Source organism: Thamnophis elegans, chromosome Z (genome assembly GCF_009769535.1).
Source record: "Thamnophis elegans isolate rThaEle1 chromosome Z, rThaEle1.pri, whole genome shotgun sequence".
In the NCBI taxonomy this organism is placed as follows: Eukaryota; Metazoa; Chordata; class Lepidosauria; order Squamata; family Colubridae; genus Thamnophis; species Thamnophis elegans.
The window spans coordinates 56196106-56214813 of NC_045558.1; the positions used below are offsets into that span (position 1 = coordinate 56196106).

Sequence of the window (18708 nt, forward strand, 5' to 3'; positions counted from 1 at the left end):
GGTTAGGTTAAGGGTTAGGGTTAGGTTTAGAGCGTTAGGGTTACGTTTAGCGTTAGGTTAAGGGTTAGCGTTAGGTTTAGCGTTAGGTTAAGGGTTACGTTTAGGGTTAGATTTAGGGTTAGGTTAAGGGTTAGGTTTAGGGTTAGGTTTAGGGTTAGGTTTGGGGGGGTTAGGGTAACGTTTTCGCTTTATTTTTACATTTTTCGATCACAGCGCGATGTTTTCGTCGCGCTGTGATGACGTCAAATGCGCGCTTTCGTCGAGCGCGATTTTGTCCTCCGCGGTTTTGTGGTGGAACCGATTGGGCAACTCACAAGTTAAAAAGAAATCTGATTTTGATCTTAAAAAGGGTCCCGGAATGGCTTTCGGGGAAGAAAAAGGAGGTAGTGGAGGTTAAAATACCAAAGCCTCAGAGGATTTTGTCTTCTGCAGTTTGGAAGTAAAGAAATTAAATAACAAAAAGGACGAGCCCAGGGGGAAGTCCCTTTTCTCCTTATTTTATTTTATTTTATGTTGATTAAAGCACTTTTGACAGCTATTGACAGTCAGCTGTTCTGTTGGATTGCAGATTGGAAAGATCCATTTACCAGCGAACAGAAAGTGCTATACCAGCTAGTGAAAGAAAGAAGAAGTGTGGAAGTGTGACCTTGGCTACAGGAAAAGATACTTTGAAACTGTGAGAATGGCTAAGGAGTATCTGTTTTTGTAACATTGTTTGGATGCAACTGTTTATAGCTGTGGAAGAGAAAAAGCCTTCAACTTGGATTGGACTGAACTAATGCTAAAATTGAGCAATATAATTTGGAAGACCCTAAATTTGTAATTAAAGATAGTATAACCCAAAAATTTAGAAAATCTGTTAAAAGACTTAAATTTGTATTATAGAGATTTGGATGTATGATGAATTATTTGGAATGCTGAAAAATGTGTGTGACATGTTAATTGGTTAAAAAAAAAGATAGAAAAATCACACAGAGCATTCAGAACAAGAAATAGGAGAAGAGGGCACAAATGATGAACAGGAAGACAATATGGAAGAAAGAAGAATTGAAAATAAAATGCAGATAGGTGATTTCTCTGGGAATTACAATAACAAAGAAAAAGCAGACAAAGGGGGAGATCCGCCCAAAAAGAAACCACAAAACGGTAAGGGAGGGAGGAGAACAGGGAAAACTCTGGGGAAAATTACTAGAATAATAAAAGTAAATACTCTGAAGAAAAGACACAATAACCATAAAAATAGGAAAAAGAAAAAGAAGTTAGGAGAAAGGGGGAGAAGAAAAATGATTAAAAATGGAATTCTTGAGAGCCCAAGAGAAAACGGTTAAAAGAAGAAAGAAAAAAAGAGTAGACTAAAGGGAATAGTAGTAAAATTTTTATTATTATGTAACTAATTAAGAAATAAAGAAATTATAGTATATTGTTAATTGTAGATAAGAAATTGAAATGCTCTCTATATTAAAATTGAATTAGAGGATATATGTTGTTTATAGTAAAACAGACTAATGGAGAAAATATGAAATGATAATTTGGTGAACTTTGAAGGGGCAATTGAAGATATTATTTATGTACTAAGAAAAATAAGTATAAAGATGAAAAATAATGGAAGAAAATAATTTGGCTGAAAGAGAAAGAATTATGGTGTAAAATGGATTATGTAAATGAGAGGATATAAAAGAAAAGACCTGGAAAACACTTTGTTTCTATAATATGTGCAGGTTTTTATTAAAAAATAAAAACCTTGAATTTTTTAAAAAAAGAATATGGAGATTGGCAAAAAGTCAATATATTGAAATATTGAATAATTAAGGAAAGATTATAATTCAACAAAATATGTATATTACCACTAAAAGTCTATAATATTGTTAATTGTGTTGGATATTAACTGTATTGTTTTATTTATAGTACAATGTAATTCTGATTCCACACTGTTCACACAATGTATTTGTAGAAAAATAAAAAAATAAAAAACAAAAAAAATAAGTACAAATTTAGATTGTGAACTTTTGGAGGGCCATCATAACTTTGAACCATCATTAAACAAATGTCATAAATCCAAAAATACCTGCATTTATTTCTACCCTTAAAGCCTTAGATGGCTTTTATTGCACACTGCCTTTCTCTAACTCATAGAATGACCCATTCTTGATCAAGGACATAATCACAAACATTGATATTGCATTGCAAATAAATGAGACACTCTCAGTTTTTCTCTTTTAGAACTTATGTAAGCTAATCTTGATCATTAATATTTTTGGGGCATTTCACCAGTAACAGCCTGCTGATACTTGCATTTGCTGAAAGCATTACCATTAAAGAAATGAAACACATAAATTGCACCACTCTTCTGTTCTGGCCCCCACTTAGCCTGTTCCAAAACTACAGTCACACGAAGCTTGTAAAAGAAAGTCTTTATCAGTCCCGGCTCACGCTGGCTGCGAGCCCAAAATAAACATAGATAAAGTCTCTGGCAAAAAGGTTACACAGCAAATGCAAAAACAAAACTCTTACAGCAAACCAGGTTTTCAGAAAGCAAAATCACTTATCCAAGTGTCTCTTTGAATCATAAACACTAACTCGAACAGGGACGGAACTGAATTCTTGAACAAACAAACAACGTTGACTTCTGCAATCAGGGCGTGGCACCATCAGTCCTTTTATTTGTAGGAGAAGACTCTAACGAGCAACAGCTGTGTGTAATCACCTCCTGTGAGTCCTCAATTGTGCCTTACATCGGTCAGCTCTTCTCCTACGTGCATCCGGAAATAACTCACAGGAGGGTTCTTGCTCAGCCTCTCTTGTCTCCCCCCCACTGATCCAAGGCTCAGTCATTACCTGGGGACCAGCTTAGTTTCTCTGAGCCCTGCTTGGAGTCAGACCCCTGTCCAGAGCCCTCCTCCTCTTCCAAGCATGACTCATAGGGCCCCTCGCTGTCAGAGTCTGATAACAGCTCCAAAGGCTCCAGCCGAGCCACAACACTCTTCTATAGACAAAAATCCTTTCAAATCAATTAATTTTCAAAAATGTGTTACAGAAATATGGAATTGAGATTCTTGAGATATTTTTAAAAGAAAAATTCAGAATATGTTACAATTTTATTCCTAATGAACAAATAAATGTTAATGAAGAACAAGTAAATGATTATATGAACCTTTAATTCACTCAAGATTCCTACATAAAGATACATGAAGTCATAGTACAACACTATGTATTCAGGAGTTTCAATCAATTTAATGTGGATTTTTCTCACAGGTCTATAACACTAATAGCTTGTTAACATCACAATATTCTAATATCCACCTGATAAATTAAGATAGGAATATATTTTCTCAATTTTTCTCTAACAATAAAGTATACCAATAGCACTAGAATACTACTAAATGCTTTGCTATTGTGGGTATTTACAAAAGCAGCCCTTGATACTTCTGTAATCTCATCCTCTTAAGAAAAAGTGTTATTACACATATGGGCATTTGAGAGAATACCATATGGTGAAGTAGATGAAAAATCTAGAGCCACAGAATGATATTGGGGAGGAGTAGATGTTGACTATGTTCTTACAGGAGCAGAGTTCATTCATAAACATCACCACATGCTCAGCCCATATCTTTGGACCAGCAATAAGTTAGACAATGCAGGGATGCATGGTGCAGCATGAATGATGCTGGAACTGCAGGCCACAAATGGTCTGCAATTCAGAAGTTCAAGCCAGGCTCCACAAGACAGGGTGAACTCTTGCCTCTTTTTCCCCATCCTCTGCCCACCCAGCAATTTGAAAGCATGCAATATTGCATATAAATAAATGGGCAGCTCTTCGGTGGAAAAAAACCTAGCTGTATTTGCATGTGCAGAGAGCAGAAGCTGGTGTTGGACCTGGCTGGATGCAAGGCAACACAATACGAGGTGAGGCAAGGTGAGACCAGCAGAGAAGCCCAGAAGAACCAGCAATTTGAGTGCACTAGACAGTTGTTTAAGCTAATTCACCCCTGCAGTGCATCAAGAGTAGGCACACAAGTGCCAAACAGAATGAACTAGCAATTTAGGCTATCAGGACTGCATTGTGTTTAGCATTTGTAGATTTCCCTGACATTGAATGCCATATGCTAAATAAATAAATAAATAAATAAATAAATAAATAAATAAATAAATAAATAAATAAATAGTCAATTAATGAATTAGTATATAAGGAAATGCATATATAATAAAACAAGAGATACCAGTCCATTTAATGAGAGAGATGCATTAATACAAAAACTCACTACTATAATTTTACGTTATAGGAAACATTTTTACTCACCACTGCTCCACCACTTTTTGCCATTGATTATGTAGCTGTCTCCATCTCTCTGAATGTTACATTTCATATTGGTGGCATCACATGATGCAACATCAGGTTCTAAACCGAACATCAGAATTTAGCAAACTGAAGCAATAGCAAACAGAAAAGATCTTAGAGATTTTTCTAGACATCAAGAAGGATTGCTAGGCATGATATCAGAGATGAATTTCCAAGGAAGAAATGGTTCCCCCCCCTCACTTTCTTGCCTCATTATCGTCTCTAAATGAGCGAGAGAATGTGTGAGTGAGTGATAAGATCTGTCTACTATCATTATATCTGCCATTAATTGGATTTCAGATAATTACAAAGCTTATCTATAAATTACAATACAAATTCAACATAATTATTAATTAATATTCCAATTCAACTGGCAATTAAATTAATCATTAAGAGCAATAAGCTAGAATTTATTAGCTGACATGGGATACTGCAGGTGGTCCTTCGCGTATGACAATAATTGGGCCCAGAATCCCAATAATTGAGCAAAGTGATCCCATCTCATTAGCAAATGCTAGCATTTCCCCCTCTACTCTGGAGCCCTTACAAGCTTTCAGAAGGGAAGAGAAAATGTTAGGCAAGACTAGCATTCTGTAAAGCTCAGAATACCAATTTTAACTAGCATTTTCGCCAGATTTGAGGTCTGTTCTTCCAGCATGCAAGAGGATTTCCACTGAGGGAGCAGACCTCAAATCCAACATTCCGTCCTCTCACAATCTTTCTTGTTGGCCTCCCTGTTGACCTGGAAGCCAGCTGAGAAGATAGCTTTTCCAGAGTTTTAAATTTTTAATGTTTTGATTGCTTTTCTATTTATTCTTTTATGTTATGTAAGTTGCTCAGGATTTCCCTATCAGGAAAATGAGAAAATTAATTGATTAAATTGATTAAATTAAATTGCAAATGACAATCACATGATTGTAGGACTCTTGGCAACTAGTTGTAAATGCAAATAGGTTGCCAAGAGCTGGAAATCTGGTCATGTAACCAGGAGGGTTATACTAATGTTTTTATGAAAGCTAAAGTGCTTTACAAGCCATAATCAATTCCAAAGCCATCATTACGATGGTGGGTGAAATCCTTTTCTTCAAGCGAAAGCTACTCCTCAGGGATGGAGCTATGACAGAGAATGTCTGCCATCAGTTTTCCTTTTTTCATCATTCTTGATAAATAGTGTTTCTTAACAAGTTTCCCTAGTCATCTGAGTAGGATGGGTGGGAACAGTTAGGAAATGATGGTTCTAAAGATACAATCCTAACCCTATATAGTATTTTTACAATGACCAGTACTTTGCATTAAACCTGGAAAACTATCTGGATATAACAGATGAGGGGAAGAGAAGTTAAAATGAAAAAAAAAGGGGGGGGGATTCTCCAGTCTCCTAATACATAGTAATAATTAGCTGAGAATGCATTTTAGAGTGAGTTGGGAGTTAATTCTGTTTTACTGTTGGAAAATACAGTGCTATATTCAGATTAAATTAAATATACTGTAACCTTGCTGATTTTATAAATTAGTCCTGGCTAAATTACACAGAAGAAATTGAAAAATTTCTAACATGCCGGATTCAACCCAATTTTTTTACAATGAAATTTTCTTTCTGCTACAAATGAACGTTTTCATGTCTAAAATATGAAACAATTACCTGTCATGCAAAAACAAGAATTAATGTTTCCTTCCAGAAGAGGCTCCAGCCATTGTTTCTTCTGTTCTTCTGTCCCATATAAGTATAGAACCTCCATATTTCCTGTGTCTGGAAAACAGAAGAAACATTGAAACACCCCTCCTATTTTATCCAGTATACAATATAAGTGTGATAAAAATTCTGACAGGGCAGTTAGATAGTCCCTCACCTGGTGCATGACAATTGAATACTTCAGGAGCAAAGAAGCACTTCCCAGTCTCTTCTGCTATTAGTGCATAGTCTAACTGACTAAGACCACTAACAGCTGGCAGGAAAAGATTCCAGAGGCCTTCTGCTTTGGCCTTTTTCTGTTGAAAAGAGAAAAATGGATGCAAGTAATTCAACAATAGGTCTATTCAATCTGGCCCTGCGTAGCAGCAACAATTATGATTCTCCAATATATATTTTATTGGTAGACAAATAGGAAAGAATTTCACTGGTCTCCAGTATTCACACAAACCTTCCTAATTTACATAGGATGAATACAAGTTCATGAATTCCAGCTCCTGATGTTTTCACAATTTTCCAGATTTTGCAGTTGTTACACTAAAATGTACTTAAGAATACAAGAGAATGAGAGAAATGAATATTTCATATGAGAATATGAAAAATAAATATGAGAATATTTCTCATATATATATGCAGAATTTTAGCTTGAACAAATAAAAATGGAAAATAAGGCAAAGCAAAATTTATTTTAGAATATTAAAAAGCATAACAGAAATATTTTCCACTCTTAGCAAACACTGCTATTGCCAATCAGCCAAGCTATTCGATTCTGAAATGGATTCCTTATATTTCTGCTTTTACTGACTCAATTTTAAATTTACTTGTTATGTATATGCCTTTTACATTAAAAATTGTTGTTATTTTCAAATTGTAAGTGAAAAGATGATAAATCAAATCAAATGTATATTAATCTTACCCAGATACCTTTGTATCAATCTCTACTCTTTATGGGCTTATTAAATTTTCAATGTCTATGATTTCTAAACTTTCCTTAAAAATAAATAAGCTGTTGCACTTCCTACAAGAATAATTTTTTGGGAATAAATGTTACTGCATATGGTCTTGTAAATTCATATGGTTAGCTATCTTAGGTCATTTTCAGATGAAACAAGGTGAACTATAAATAATAAAATCACAATTTGTTTGGATGTTTCCACATTTATATTTAAGGGTAATGTCACTAATTTCACACAACAAAAACCAGGTCCCATCTAATTGAATGATAAGAATGACAATCTCATTCTAAATACACTAGAAATGCTTTTACAACTTTAACACAATGTGCTAAGCTACAATGTCTTATTTAGTTAATAAATGGCTCCATATAATAAACTAAGTTTAAACCAAACTATATAATGGTTTAATGTGACATAGAAACCAGATCAGGCTGTATTAATACTATGCCAGCCTCAAATATAAAAGAATAAAGCAGAGTGAAATGTAGTTTTAGTTTGTTTACAGATGAAATTGCTGGAGTTAAAGTATTTTAAAATATATTATTTTATCTGAAGTGTATTGTATATACATATAAAATAAAGATAAACTCTATCTTACAGTCAATGTTGACTTCTTGGAGTCCCTATAGTTTTTCTTGACAAAGTTTTTAAAGTGGCTTGCCATTGTCTCCTTCCTAGGGCAGAGAGAGAGGGACTGGCCCAAGGTCACACAACTGGTTTTGTTTCTAAGGCAAGACTAAAAATCATGGTTTTCTGGTTTCTAGCCTGGTGCCTCAAACCATTATGCCAAAATGGCTCTCTTGTAGATTAAACTTATAAAGTCCATTCACTCGGCGGGGACTTTAGGGCAGGCCATCATTGGGGAAGGAGGGTTCGCTATATTACAGAGATCCCTCCTTCCGGCCCTAGGAGTCCCACTCCAAGGTCAGATGGCGTGAGTGATCAGGACCCTGGCCTCAGGCTGCTGTCGCTAAATGCCAGGTCTGTGGTTCATAAGGCCCCCCTCATCCGGGACTTGATAACTGATGAGGGCGCAGACCTGGCATGTATTACTGAAACATGGCTGGGCACGGAGGGAGGAGTCCCCCTCGTAGAGATGTGCCCAGCCGGATTTCAGGTGCTACACCAGCCGAGAGCCCAGGGAAGGGGTGGCGGTGTGGCTATTGTAGTCCGGGAGTCTTTAGTACCTCGTAGGATCCCTGCTCCGGAGCTTGTCGGGTGTGAGTCCCTGCTGGTGAAGCTGGACCTCAAGGGTCAAGTGGGTCTGCTGCTTACGTACCTGCCTCCCAACTGCGTTGCAGCAGCCCTCCCCTCGCTCCTCGAGTCAGTAGCCGAGCTGGCAGCTGAGTTCCCTAGACTTATAGTTCTGGGGGATTTCAACTTGCCTTCGCTCGGTGAACGCTCTGACGGAGCGCAGGAGTTCATGGCTTCCATGACAGCCATGGGCTTGACTCAGGTAATTCGAGGCCCAACCCACTCAGCGGGTCACACGCTCGACCTCGTATTCCTCTCGGAGCAGTGGAGTTACGATCTTGGTCTGAGGGGTAATGAGATCATACCCCTGTCATGGTCAGACCACTGCCTACTGAGGCTAGACTTCCGGAGGCCAAACCCCCACCGTAGGGAGGAGGAACCGACCAGGTGGTTCCGCCCCAAGCGACTGATGGACCCCATTAGGTTCCAGACGGAGCTTGAGGTTATTCCAGATACTCTCGCCCACAGTTCGGTTGAGACCCTTGTCGCTGCCTGGCACTCGGCAGCTTCGGGGTCTCTAAACCGGATTGCGCCACTACGGCCCCTCCGGGTCAGCGGCCCCTGGAGGCCTCCTTGGTTCACCGAGGAGCTCCGGGAGATAAAGCGCCGGAGGAGACGCCTAGAGCACCTGTGGAGATTAGACAGGTCCGAATTGAACCGGGCACTTGTAACAGCATGCACCAAGGAATATACTCGTGCTCTAAGATCGGCAAAAAGAACATACATTGCCTCCTTGGTAGCGTCCTCCGAGTCCCGCCCAGCCGCCCTGTTTAGGATAACCCGCTCCCTCCTAAATAGGAGGGAGACGGGGGACCCCTTACAGGGTAAGGCTGAGGAGTATGTTCAGTTCTTGGCGGACAAAGTTGCCCGGTTTCGAGCGGACCTGGACTCCACTCTTGCAGAGCCAGCTGAGACACAGGGGAAAGACTTGGCAAACCATCTCTGGGTTGAGTTTCAGGAAGTTGCCTCTGGGGATGTGGACAAGGCTATGCGAGCTGTGAGTACCTCCACTTGTGTACTGGACCCGTGTCCCTCCTGGCTGGTTGCCAACAGCAGTGAGGTGACACGAGGCTGGATCCAAGCGGTTGCTGTGGCATCTCTTCGGGAGGGGCATTTTCCCACCGAGCTTAAGGCAGCGGTGGTGAGACCCCTTCTGAAGAAACCGTCTCTGGATCCAGCTATTCTTAATAACTACCGTCCAGTCTCCAACCTTCCCTATGTGGGGAAGGTTGTTGAGAAAGTGGTGGCCCTCCAGCTTCAGCGTACCTTGGAGGAAGCAAACTATCTTGACCCCTTCCAGTCCGGCTTCCGACCAGGTTACAGCACAGAAACTGCTTTGGTCGCATTGACCGATGATCTCTGGAGAGCTAGGGATGGAGGCTTTGCGTCCATCCTGGTTCTCCTTGACCTCTCAGCGGCTTTCGATACCATCGACCATGGTATCCTTCTGCGACGACTGCGGGAGGTAGGAGTGGGCGGCACTGTTTTGCAGTGGTTCTCCTCCTACCTCTCGGACAGGTCGCAGTCGGTGTTGGTGGGTGGGCAGAGATCGTCCCCGAGGCCCCTAACATGTGGGGTGCCACAGGGGTCGGTCTTGTCCCCCCTCCTATTTAACATATACATGAAACCGCTGGGCGAGATCATTCGGAGGCACGGGATAAAGTATCACCAATATGCGGACGATACTCAACTGTATCTGTCCGCCCCGTGCCAACTCAATGAAGCGGTGGACGTGATGGAACAGGGTCTGGAAGCTGTTAAAGACTGGATGAGAGCAAACAAACTGGTGCTCAACCCAGACAAGACCGAGTGGCTGTTGTGTTTTCCTCCCAATAATTTGACCACCGTACCATCAATCAGGCTGGGGGGACAAAATTTATACCCCTCAGATAGGGTCCGCAACTTGGGAGTCCTCCTGGATCCACAGCTGAGTTTTGATCACCATCTATCGGCTGTGACCAGGGGGGCATTTGCCCAGGTTCGCCTGGTGCGCCAGTTGCGGCCCTACCTGAATCGGGAGGCTCTCACGACAGTCACTCGAGCCCTTGTGATCTCTAAGCTGGAATACTGCAACGTGCTCTACATGGGGCTGCCCTTGAAGAGCACCCGGAGACTTCAGCTAGTACAGAACGCGGCCGCGCGAGTGATTGTGGGCGCACCTCGGTTCGCCCACATAACACCTATCCTCCGCGAGCTGCGCTGGCTGCCTGTGGATCTCCGGGTGCAATTCAAGGTCTTACTTACCACCCATAAAGCGCTCCATGGTAGTGGATCTGACTATTTGAGAGACCGCCTTCTGCCAATAACCTCCCTGCGTCCCATCAGATCGCATAGAGCGGGCCTCCTCCGTATTCCATCCGCCAGTCAGTGCCGACTGGCGACTACCCGGAGGAGAGCCTTCTCAGTTGCTGCTCCGACGCTATGGAACAATCTCCCCGTGGAGATTCGTACCCTGACCACAGTCCAGGCCTTCCGTACAGCCCTCAAGATCTGGCTAGCCCGTCAGGCCTGGGGATAAACTCTTCCGCCCCTCCCGAATGCTGAGAGAATGTTGTGTTTTTAGTATTTTTCAGTTATTGCACATTTCTTTTTATGTTTTGTCTTCACTCCCCTTCCTTGTTATTGTAAGCCGCCCTGAGTCCCCTCAGGGAAAAGGGCGGCCTATAAATGCTATTAAAATCTACAAATCTACAAATCTACTCCGTAAGGTATAACTTTCACTGGAATAAAACTATAAATTAAGTTTTAAATTATATTTGCACAGAAACTCAAGGCCCGGGGCTGGATCCGGTCCACAGGGTGATTAGATCTGGCCCACAGGGCCGCACTGGAAACAGCAAAGGACTGGCCTGCAGTGTCTCTGCCAGTGAAAACAGAGCTCGGGAGGACTGCATGTGGTCATCCCAAGCTCCATTTTAGCTGGCAGAGGATTGCAGGAGGCCATTGCAGCGAAAATGGAGCTTGGAAGCCCATTTTTGCTGGCAGAGTGCTTGGGCCTCCACAGGCACCCCCAACACGAGTGAAATCAAATTGTCCACACCGACTCTGGCTACACCTACCCTGGCCCCCCAAGGTCAAACAGAACCCTAATGTAGCCCTCAATGAAATTGAGTTTTACAGCTCTGATATAAGATCATTCTTTTACAGTATACCATGGACAGAAAAAAAGAGTACCTTGAGTCTCTCCATGACACCAGGTTTTCTCCATATATCTGGTGAATTTTTCTTTCTGGCGTAATACTCAACTATTTCCTAGAGGGTATATATAAAATAATGTACAAATAATCATTCTCAAGCCAACCCATCTGAAGGCTGTAATTGAAAGTATTGATTAATCTCCTGCCAGACCTTGGATCTCATAGACAAAACAAGTTATGATTTTAAATTGGAATTAGGACTTTCATGTTTCCTTATCTGTACCTTTGACCTGTATACTTATGAAGACACAGAATTGGTGTTTGTCATTGCCTTAGTTAGAGAATTGAACTTTACAAAATCGATCACATGGCTACTCTTGGCCTTGTGGTAAATTAAATGGCACTTCCAAGAAGTTTGCAAGGCCCAAGATGATGTTGATTTGGTCCTGCTTTAATAACTATTCATGGTACAACTTACTTTTTCAGCTAGAAAAACATGCTTTTTCATGAAATCCTTCACTTTCTGAAGGATTTTCTTCCCCTCTGTGGACTGCTGGAATAATTCTCCAGAATTGCAAGGAGGTGTGCCAGTGCTGAAACTTATTCTAGAAAAAAGCAATATAGGACCAAGAGGGAGTATTAGGTATGTGGGCTACCTTCAGTTATTTGTAAAAATAATAAAACCTAATAAATCAATACATTGATATGTCAATGTGTTCTACAAGTGTGTTAAAGAAAGGGCAGATTTGCATCTCAGATAGGCTACCTGATCTGGACTACAAAACAGAGATACAAGATAGTAGGACACTGCCATGCCCCTGTTGGAATCTGAATCTGCAGATCTGAAGATGAGCTGGCACAAGAACTGACAGCAAATGAGAGGGAAGCTCTGTTGGCCTTGGATGAAATTGGGGAAGGGCAGTCAGTCCAGGCAAGGCTTTTAGGAATTAGTAAGGCCTGTAGGCAGGAAGGAACAGAGGCAGGAGGAATAGGAGAGACAGACCTCAGACAAGGAGCAAGAACCATTCCCTTCTGATGCAAGGGCTTGGACAGTGCAGAGAAGGCGTGATCAGCGCAGACTACTCATGAGGTGAGTGCCCCATCCATCTTCACCATCTTCACCAGGCACACACAGATTTAAGGAGACGCTGTGGAGAGGGGAATTTGTTGGGAAAAAATGCTGAGTTCCTGAAGTGTTGTGTGCTGATGTTTGAACTTGCCAAGAGTCCTTGCATTCCTTTTGGTGTCCTGGACTAATAACCTGGATCTTTTGCTCCCTGAACTCCTTGATTTGCTCTTGTTTTTCCAAATACATTTGGGATTTATTGCTGTGCAGCCTTGGTGCATCCAGTGCTGGGCTGGACTAATTGCAGTCACAGGCTGCTTGAGGTTTGTGTGTGGACTTGTTATCACTCTGCTCTGGGACTTGCCAGAAATGTGGGAGCGTTTGGGGAGATTTGGAGAATACAGGGGTGGTTTAAACTGCCAGCTGTTTGTGTTATCTCTGTGCCGTGCCCTGAGTCATCACAGATACAGAGAAAATTGATGTATTTACTGTCATTTAATACTACCTGTATGTCTTCCCTGGGTTATTGCATTTTGTTCCCGAACTAACTCCAACTTGCTCCTCTGTACCACATTGGGTGATCATGGATCAGCTCTGAGCACATGATTAATCTAGCAAATAGTCCTCCTGACTGCGAAGGTTGCATAGATGCAAGCAGCCAGGCCATGCAGCAAATGCCCGGTAGCTGTGCTGGATAAGTTTAAAGGTTTACTGGCCCAATTTCCAGCGGTTTTTTTTGGGGGGGGGGGGCAGTGACAGCTTTATATGAGCCTTTGGCCCGAAGACCTCCCCACTAACCGGGATAAGGTGGGATTTTTGATAATCCTTTTGTCAACGTCAGCAGTATGTTGGGCAACGCCCCTCTGACCCAGCCCAACCCGCTGTTGGATAATTATGCCAAGTTTTGCCATCATGTAAGGACCATGTTTGAGGATTCTGTTAGGGCCCAAATAGATAAAAGGTGTTTGAGAGAGTTGCAGCATGGGCCTGGCTCATTCACTCACTATATTATTGACTTCTGGGTGGTCTGCCAGGACCTGAAATGGAATGAGGTGGCATTTATGGACCAGTTCCTGGAAGGTCTTTTATTGGAGCTCCTGGATGAGATGGTGTGCACCGAATGCCTTTGTACACTGCAGGACTCATGCACCTGAGCCTCCGCATCAACACAAGGCTTCTGCACTGATGGGTGTGATGATGGATGGAGACTGTGCCCGCACCCATTAAGGCAGTGCTGCCATCAGTACCACCACCTGATGAGCCGATGCTGTTGGAGGCTGCATGACCTTGTCTGACCCAAGCAGAAAAGGATTGGTGGCGGTGCAAAGGCCTTTGCTTGTATTGTGGCGGCCAAGGCCATATGGCGCCCTTGCTAAAGCACCCAAAGTAGCAGCAGGAGCAGCAGGAAATGGGTATGGCCTAGCCTAGAGGGCTCAATAGGTCAGGTTCAAGGGGCAATGGGCCAAACATCTCCAGCACAAACAGCTTTTGTGAAGTACCTCATGCTAGAAGTGAGTATATTCATGCCAGATTGGGGAGTGGTGGAGATCCAGTCCCTGGTGAACTCGGGGGCCACTGCCAACTTCATGGACTTGGCTATGCAGTGATCCATCCCACAGCAACAGGTTCACCACCGGTCTTGGTGGAAACTATTGATGGTCAGCTACTTCATTCAGGCCTTCTGGTTTCCATGACCAGACCTCTTCACATGCGCATTGGAACACATGTGGAAGAAGCCATGTTCTATGTTGCCGCAGTGCCTCACTTCCCAGTGGTGCTGGGGCTGGAGTGGTTACTGGTTCATGATCCACAGATTGTCTGGTGGTCTGCGGCAGTGCAGTTCCCTGGCAAGAACTGTGCCACCCATTGTCTGGAGCCCTGTGCAGGAAGTGTGGCTATACATGTGGACATGGACCTAACCATGGAGTTGATAGATTATACTGATGTGTTTGGGGGAAAGGAGGCCAATCAGTTGCCCCCACATCGGTCTTATGACTGCCTGATTGATTTGGTGCCTGATGCCAAATTGCCAGTGGGTCAGATTTACTCCCTGTCTGAACCAGAGTGGGTGGTGTTACAATACTTTATCAAGAAGAATCTCTGGAAGGGGTTTATTTGGCCTTCTACCTCTCTGTTGGTGCACCTGTGCTGTGATTATTGCAAGTTGAATGTGATCACAGTATGGAACTGGTACCCGCTTCCCAGAGATGGGTTCCTACCAGTTCGCACCTATTTGGTAGAACCGGTTTGTCAAATCTACCGAACCGGTTAGAAGAGGTTCTACCAGTGGACCCGGAAAGCAGGCCACACCTACAGAAGAGGTTCCAAATTTTTTTTGAAACCCACCACTGGTCCTTGGATATGATTATTCTGCACTACCATGATCATATTTATAAAACTCAGTGCCTCTGTGAAAGGTAAGAATGACTACTGTGTTTGTGGTGCAATCAGAACATTGCGTGTATTGAAGTTGTTTTAATGCAAACCAAAGATGCCTTTTAAAAAACAAGTTTACATCATATTCTTATGCATGCCAGTGTTGTGTGTGAAGTAATTTAAGGTGGTTCTGACAAGTGTCATCGGCATCTTCATATCTGGTCACATGGGTGGCAAGCCACTCCCATCTGGTCACATGGGCGGCAAGCCACTCCCACAAAGGAGGCCACACCCACAGAGTAGGTTTGAACAATTTTTGAAACCCACCACTGCCACTTCCCCTCATCCCTGAACTGATCGAGTGGCTTTGTCAGGCCAAGGTTTTCATGAATCTGGACCTGCAGGGGGCCTACAACTTGGTCCGAGTTTGTGCCGGTGACGAGTGGGAGATGGCCTTCCAGACGCATTATGGTCACTTTGAATATAACGTTATGCCGTTTGGATTGACCAATGAGCTCGGCATATGATGTCTTCTGGGACTTGCTGGATCACTTCGTGGTCTACCTTGAGGACATCCTGGTCTATCGTCGTCCCCGCAGGAACACTAAAAATAAGTGCAGCTGGTGTTATAATGCTTGTGGGACAACAATCTATTTGCAAAGCAAGAGAAGTGCCAGTTCACACAAGCCACGATCAACTTTCTGGGTCATCGTACTTTGCCTGAAGATGGACCTGAAGAAATTTGTCATTGCAGGCGTGGCAACCTCCACGGCAGGTGAAAGACATGCAGCAACTGTTGGGGTTCGCAATCTATTACCACATTTTTGTTTCCCACTCTGCTTCCTTGACTGCTCCCCTTTCTAATCTGCTCAAGAAAGGGGAAAGTTCTGTTGGGGTGCTGCCTCTATCTCTGAGCCGATTCTCAAGCATCCTGATCCATTCCGGTCACTTGTGGTGGAGATGGACGCATCATATGTGGCTGTTGGGGTGGTGCTCCTACAAGCCTATACCCCTGCAGGCACCTTGTTCCCATGTGCCTATTATTCTTGGAAGCTGTCAACTCTGGAGCACAATTGAACTATATGGGACAAGGAGCTATTGGCGGTTAAGGTCGCCTTTGAGACATGGCTGCACCATCTGGGGGGGGGGGGCGGGGTGACTACCAGGTTGAGATTCAGATGGACCATCGCAATCTGGAACATTTATGAATGCTGAACCAGAGCCAGGTGTGATGATCACTGTTTTTTGCCCGATTTGACATTTGGATGACCTATGTTCCGAGCGGACAGACATGTTCTCCCAAAAGCCCAAGTATATCCAAAGAGAGGACAAAATTCCACCTTGAACGGTGATTTCCTTGAAGCAGTATGCGGTCACTGAGGAGCCCATGGACCTCTGGGTTAGGATTTGGGAGGCCCAAGAACAGGATCAGTTTGTGGCAGCTTGTCATCAAGAGTTGGATGGTGATGGGAAATGGGGGACCCCTTGGGCATATATGGAGGACCTGTTGAGGTTCTGTGACCGCATCTACATTCCTGGAGGACCCCTTTGTGATCTCATTCTGCAACAGTGTCATGACAGCCCGGCAGTGGGTCACTTTAGGGTGTTCAAAATGTTGCACCTCATCTTCAGGACATTTTGGTGGTTGTGACTCCGGCATGATGTGTTGGGATATGTGGTGTTGTGTGGGATCTGTTGACAGGCCAACTACGGTATACTACTGGTGCATCCCCTGGTCTCTTGCAGCTACTACCCATGCTGGAAAGGCCCTCGGGGGCAGTCTTATTGGACTTCATAACTGAGTTACCTCCATTGAAGGATGCCACAATCATCTTGGTGATGGTGGACATGCTCACCAAGATGGCTCATTTTATTCTATGTGTGGGTCTCCCTATCGCATGGTTGACAGCCCAGTTATTCATCACCCATATGTTTCTACTGTATGGGTTACCGGACTGAGTAATGTTGGACCAGGGGGTGCAATTTACGGCACGCTTTTGACAGACCTTACCCATGGAACTGCAGGTACAGTCCCTATCGCATGGGTGACAGCCCAGTTATTCATCACCCATATGTTTCTACTGTATGGGTTACCGGACTGAGTAATGTTGGACCAGGGGGTGCAATTTACGGCACGCTTTTAACAGACCTTACCCATGGAATTGCAGGTACAGACATATTTGAAATCCACCCCAAAACTGATAGGGGCACAGATAGAGTGAATGCCATCTTGGAACAGTACCTCCGCTGTTTCAGCAACACCCAACAGGACAATTGGGCGGAGGTGCTGGCAGTGGCGGAGTTCACCTACAACAATGCTCAGCATGCATTCACCCACTTGTACCCGTTCTTCACCAGTTACAGCTTCCATCCACGGCTCTTCCCGTTGGCTCTGTCTGCCTCCCCGATTCCAGCCATGGATATATTCCTCCAAGAGCTGAAAGCCATGTACCAAGTAGTTTGGAACCAGCTAGAGAAAGCCAAGGAGGACTACAAATGCTTCGCAGACCGGCGTCATCAAGACATCCCTTCATTAGATGTGAGCAATTGGGTTTGTCTTTCCACACGATATCTGCTGATGTTACGGCCATCGACAAAACTTGATCACTACTACTTAGGCCCATTTCCGGTCAAAGCGGTGATCAATCCTGTGGGGTTTCGCTTATCTCTGCTGCAGACCATGCGGATTCACCAGGTCTTCCACAGATAGTGGCTAGTACAAATATCAGCCGACAGTATGCATTGGCCAGCTCCACTGCCGCCTGAATTGGTAGCCCCTTAGGGAGTATGAAGTGGACAGCGTTAGAGATTCCCGCTGGTTTCAAGGCTGTTTCAGTAACTTGTGGCATGGAAAGGTTATGGACTGGAGGACTTCACCTGGGTCAATGCCACAGATGTCCATACCCGTCTGATCCACGATTTCCACGCCCAGTTTCTACAATGTCCCAGAGGGGGTAGCTCTGCGAGGTGGGGGGAGATAGTGTCATGTCCCCATCAGAGTCTGAATCTGCTGCAGAAGATAAGCTGGCACAGGAACTGACAGCGAGAGGACAGCTCCTTTGGCTTTGAAAGAAACTGGGGAATAGTAGAGTCAGTCCAGGCAAGGCTTTTTAAAATTAGTAAGGCCTGTAGGCAGAGAGAAACAGAGGCAGGATGAACAGGAGAGGCAGATCTCAGACAAGGAGCAAGAACCACCCCCTTCTGATGCAAGGGCTTGGACAGTGCAGAGAAGGCGTGATCAGCACAGACGGAGCAGGCTACTTGTGAGGAGAGTGTCCCATCCATATTCACCAGACACACCTGGGGAATGAGACTTAAGGAGACGCTGTGGAGAGAGGCATTTGTTGGGGGGAAATGCTGAGTTCTTGAAGTGTTGTGGGCCGATGTTTGAACTTGCCAAGAATCCTTGCATTCCTTTTGGTGTCCTGGATTAATTACCTGGATTTTTCGCTCCCTAAACTGCTTGATTTGCTCCTGTTTTGTCAAATACATTTGGGATTTATTGCCGTGCAGCCTTGGTGCAGACACTGCTGGGTTGGACTAATTGCAGTCACAGGGTGCTTGAGGTTTTTGTGGGAGTTTATTATCACTTTGCTCTGGGACTTGCCAGAAAGTTGGGAGCGTTAGGGAAGGTTTGAATTGGCAGCTATTTGTGTTATCTCTGTGCCCTGGGTCATCACAGATACAGAGAAAATTGATGTATCTGCTGCCATTTAATACCACCTATATGTTGGCAGTTTGAATCTGTTATCCCTAACATAGATAAATACCACTCTTTATTATAGAGATAGGCAGTGCAGCATCAAATAGCAGTCAAGAAAAGAAAACTTTGTAGAACCTATTTGAACTACAGGTGGCATCATTGCATCTTTAAAACTCTTTCAACAATCAAT

At 43.6% G+C, this 18708-nt stretch overlaps 1 protein-coding gene across 2 annotated transcripts in view; it reads right to left on the minus strand.

The window, feature by feature from the left end:
• The window catches only part of ACAD11 (acyl-CoA dehydrogenase family member 11), a 101356-nt gene that overhangs the window by 49196 nt on the left and 33452 nt on the right, over positions 1 to 18708 (minus strand). For both annotated transcript variants that reach the window (XM_032235164.1, XM_032235165.1), the window contains 5 exons: positions 11852 to 11978; positions 11411 to 11488; positions 6187 to 6325; positions 5979 to 6086; positions 4298 to 4396 (listed from right to left, as the gene is read on the minus strand). In XM_032235164.1, coding sequence (XP_032091055.1) covers positions 4298 to 4396; positions 5979 to 6086; positions 6187 to 6325; positions 11411 to 11488; positions 11852 to 11978 — 551 coding nt within the window. The remainder of the gene's footprint in view (positions 1 to 4297; positions 4397 to 5978; positions 6087 to 6186; positions 6326 to 11410; positions 11489 to 11851; positions 11979 to 18708) is intronic.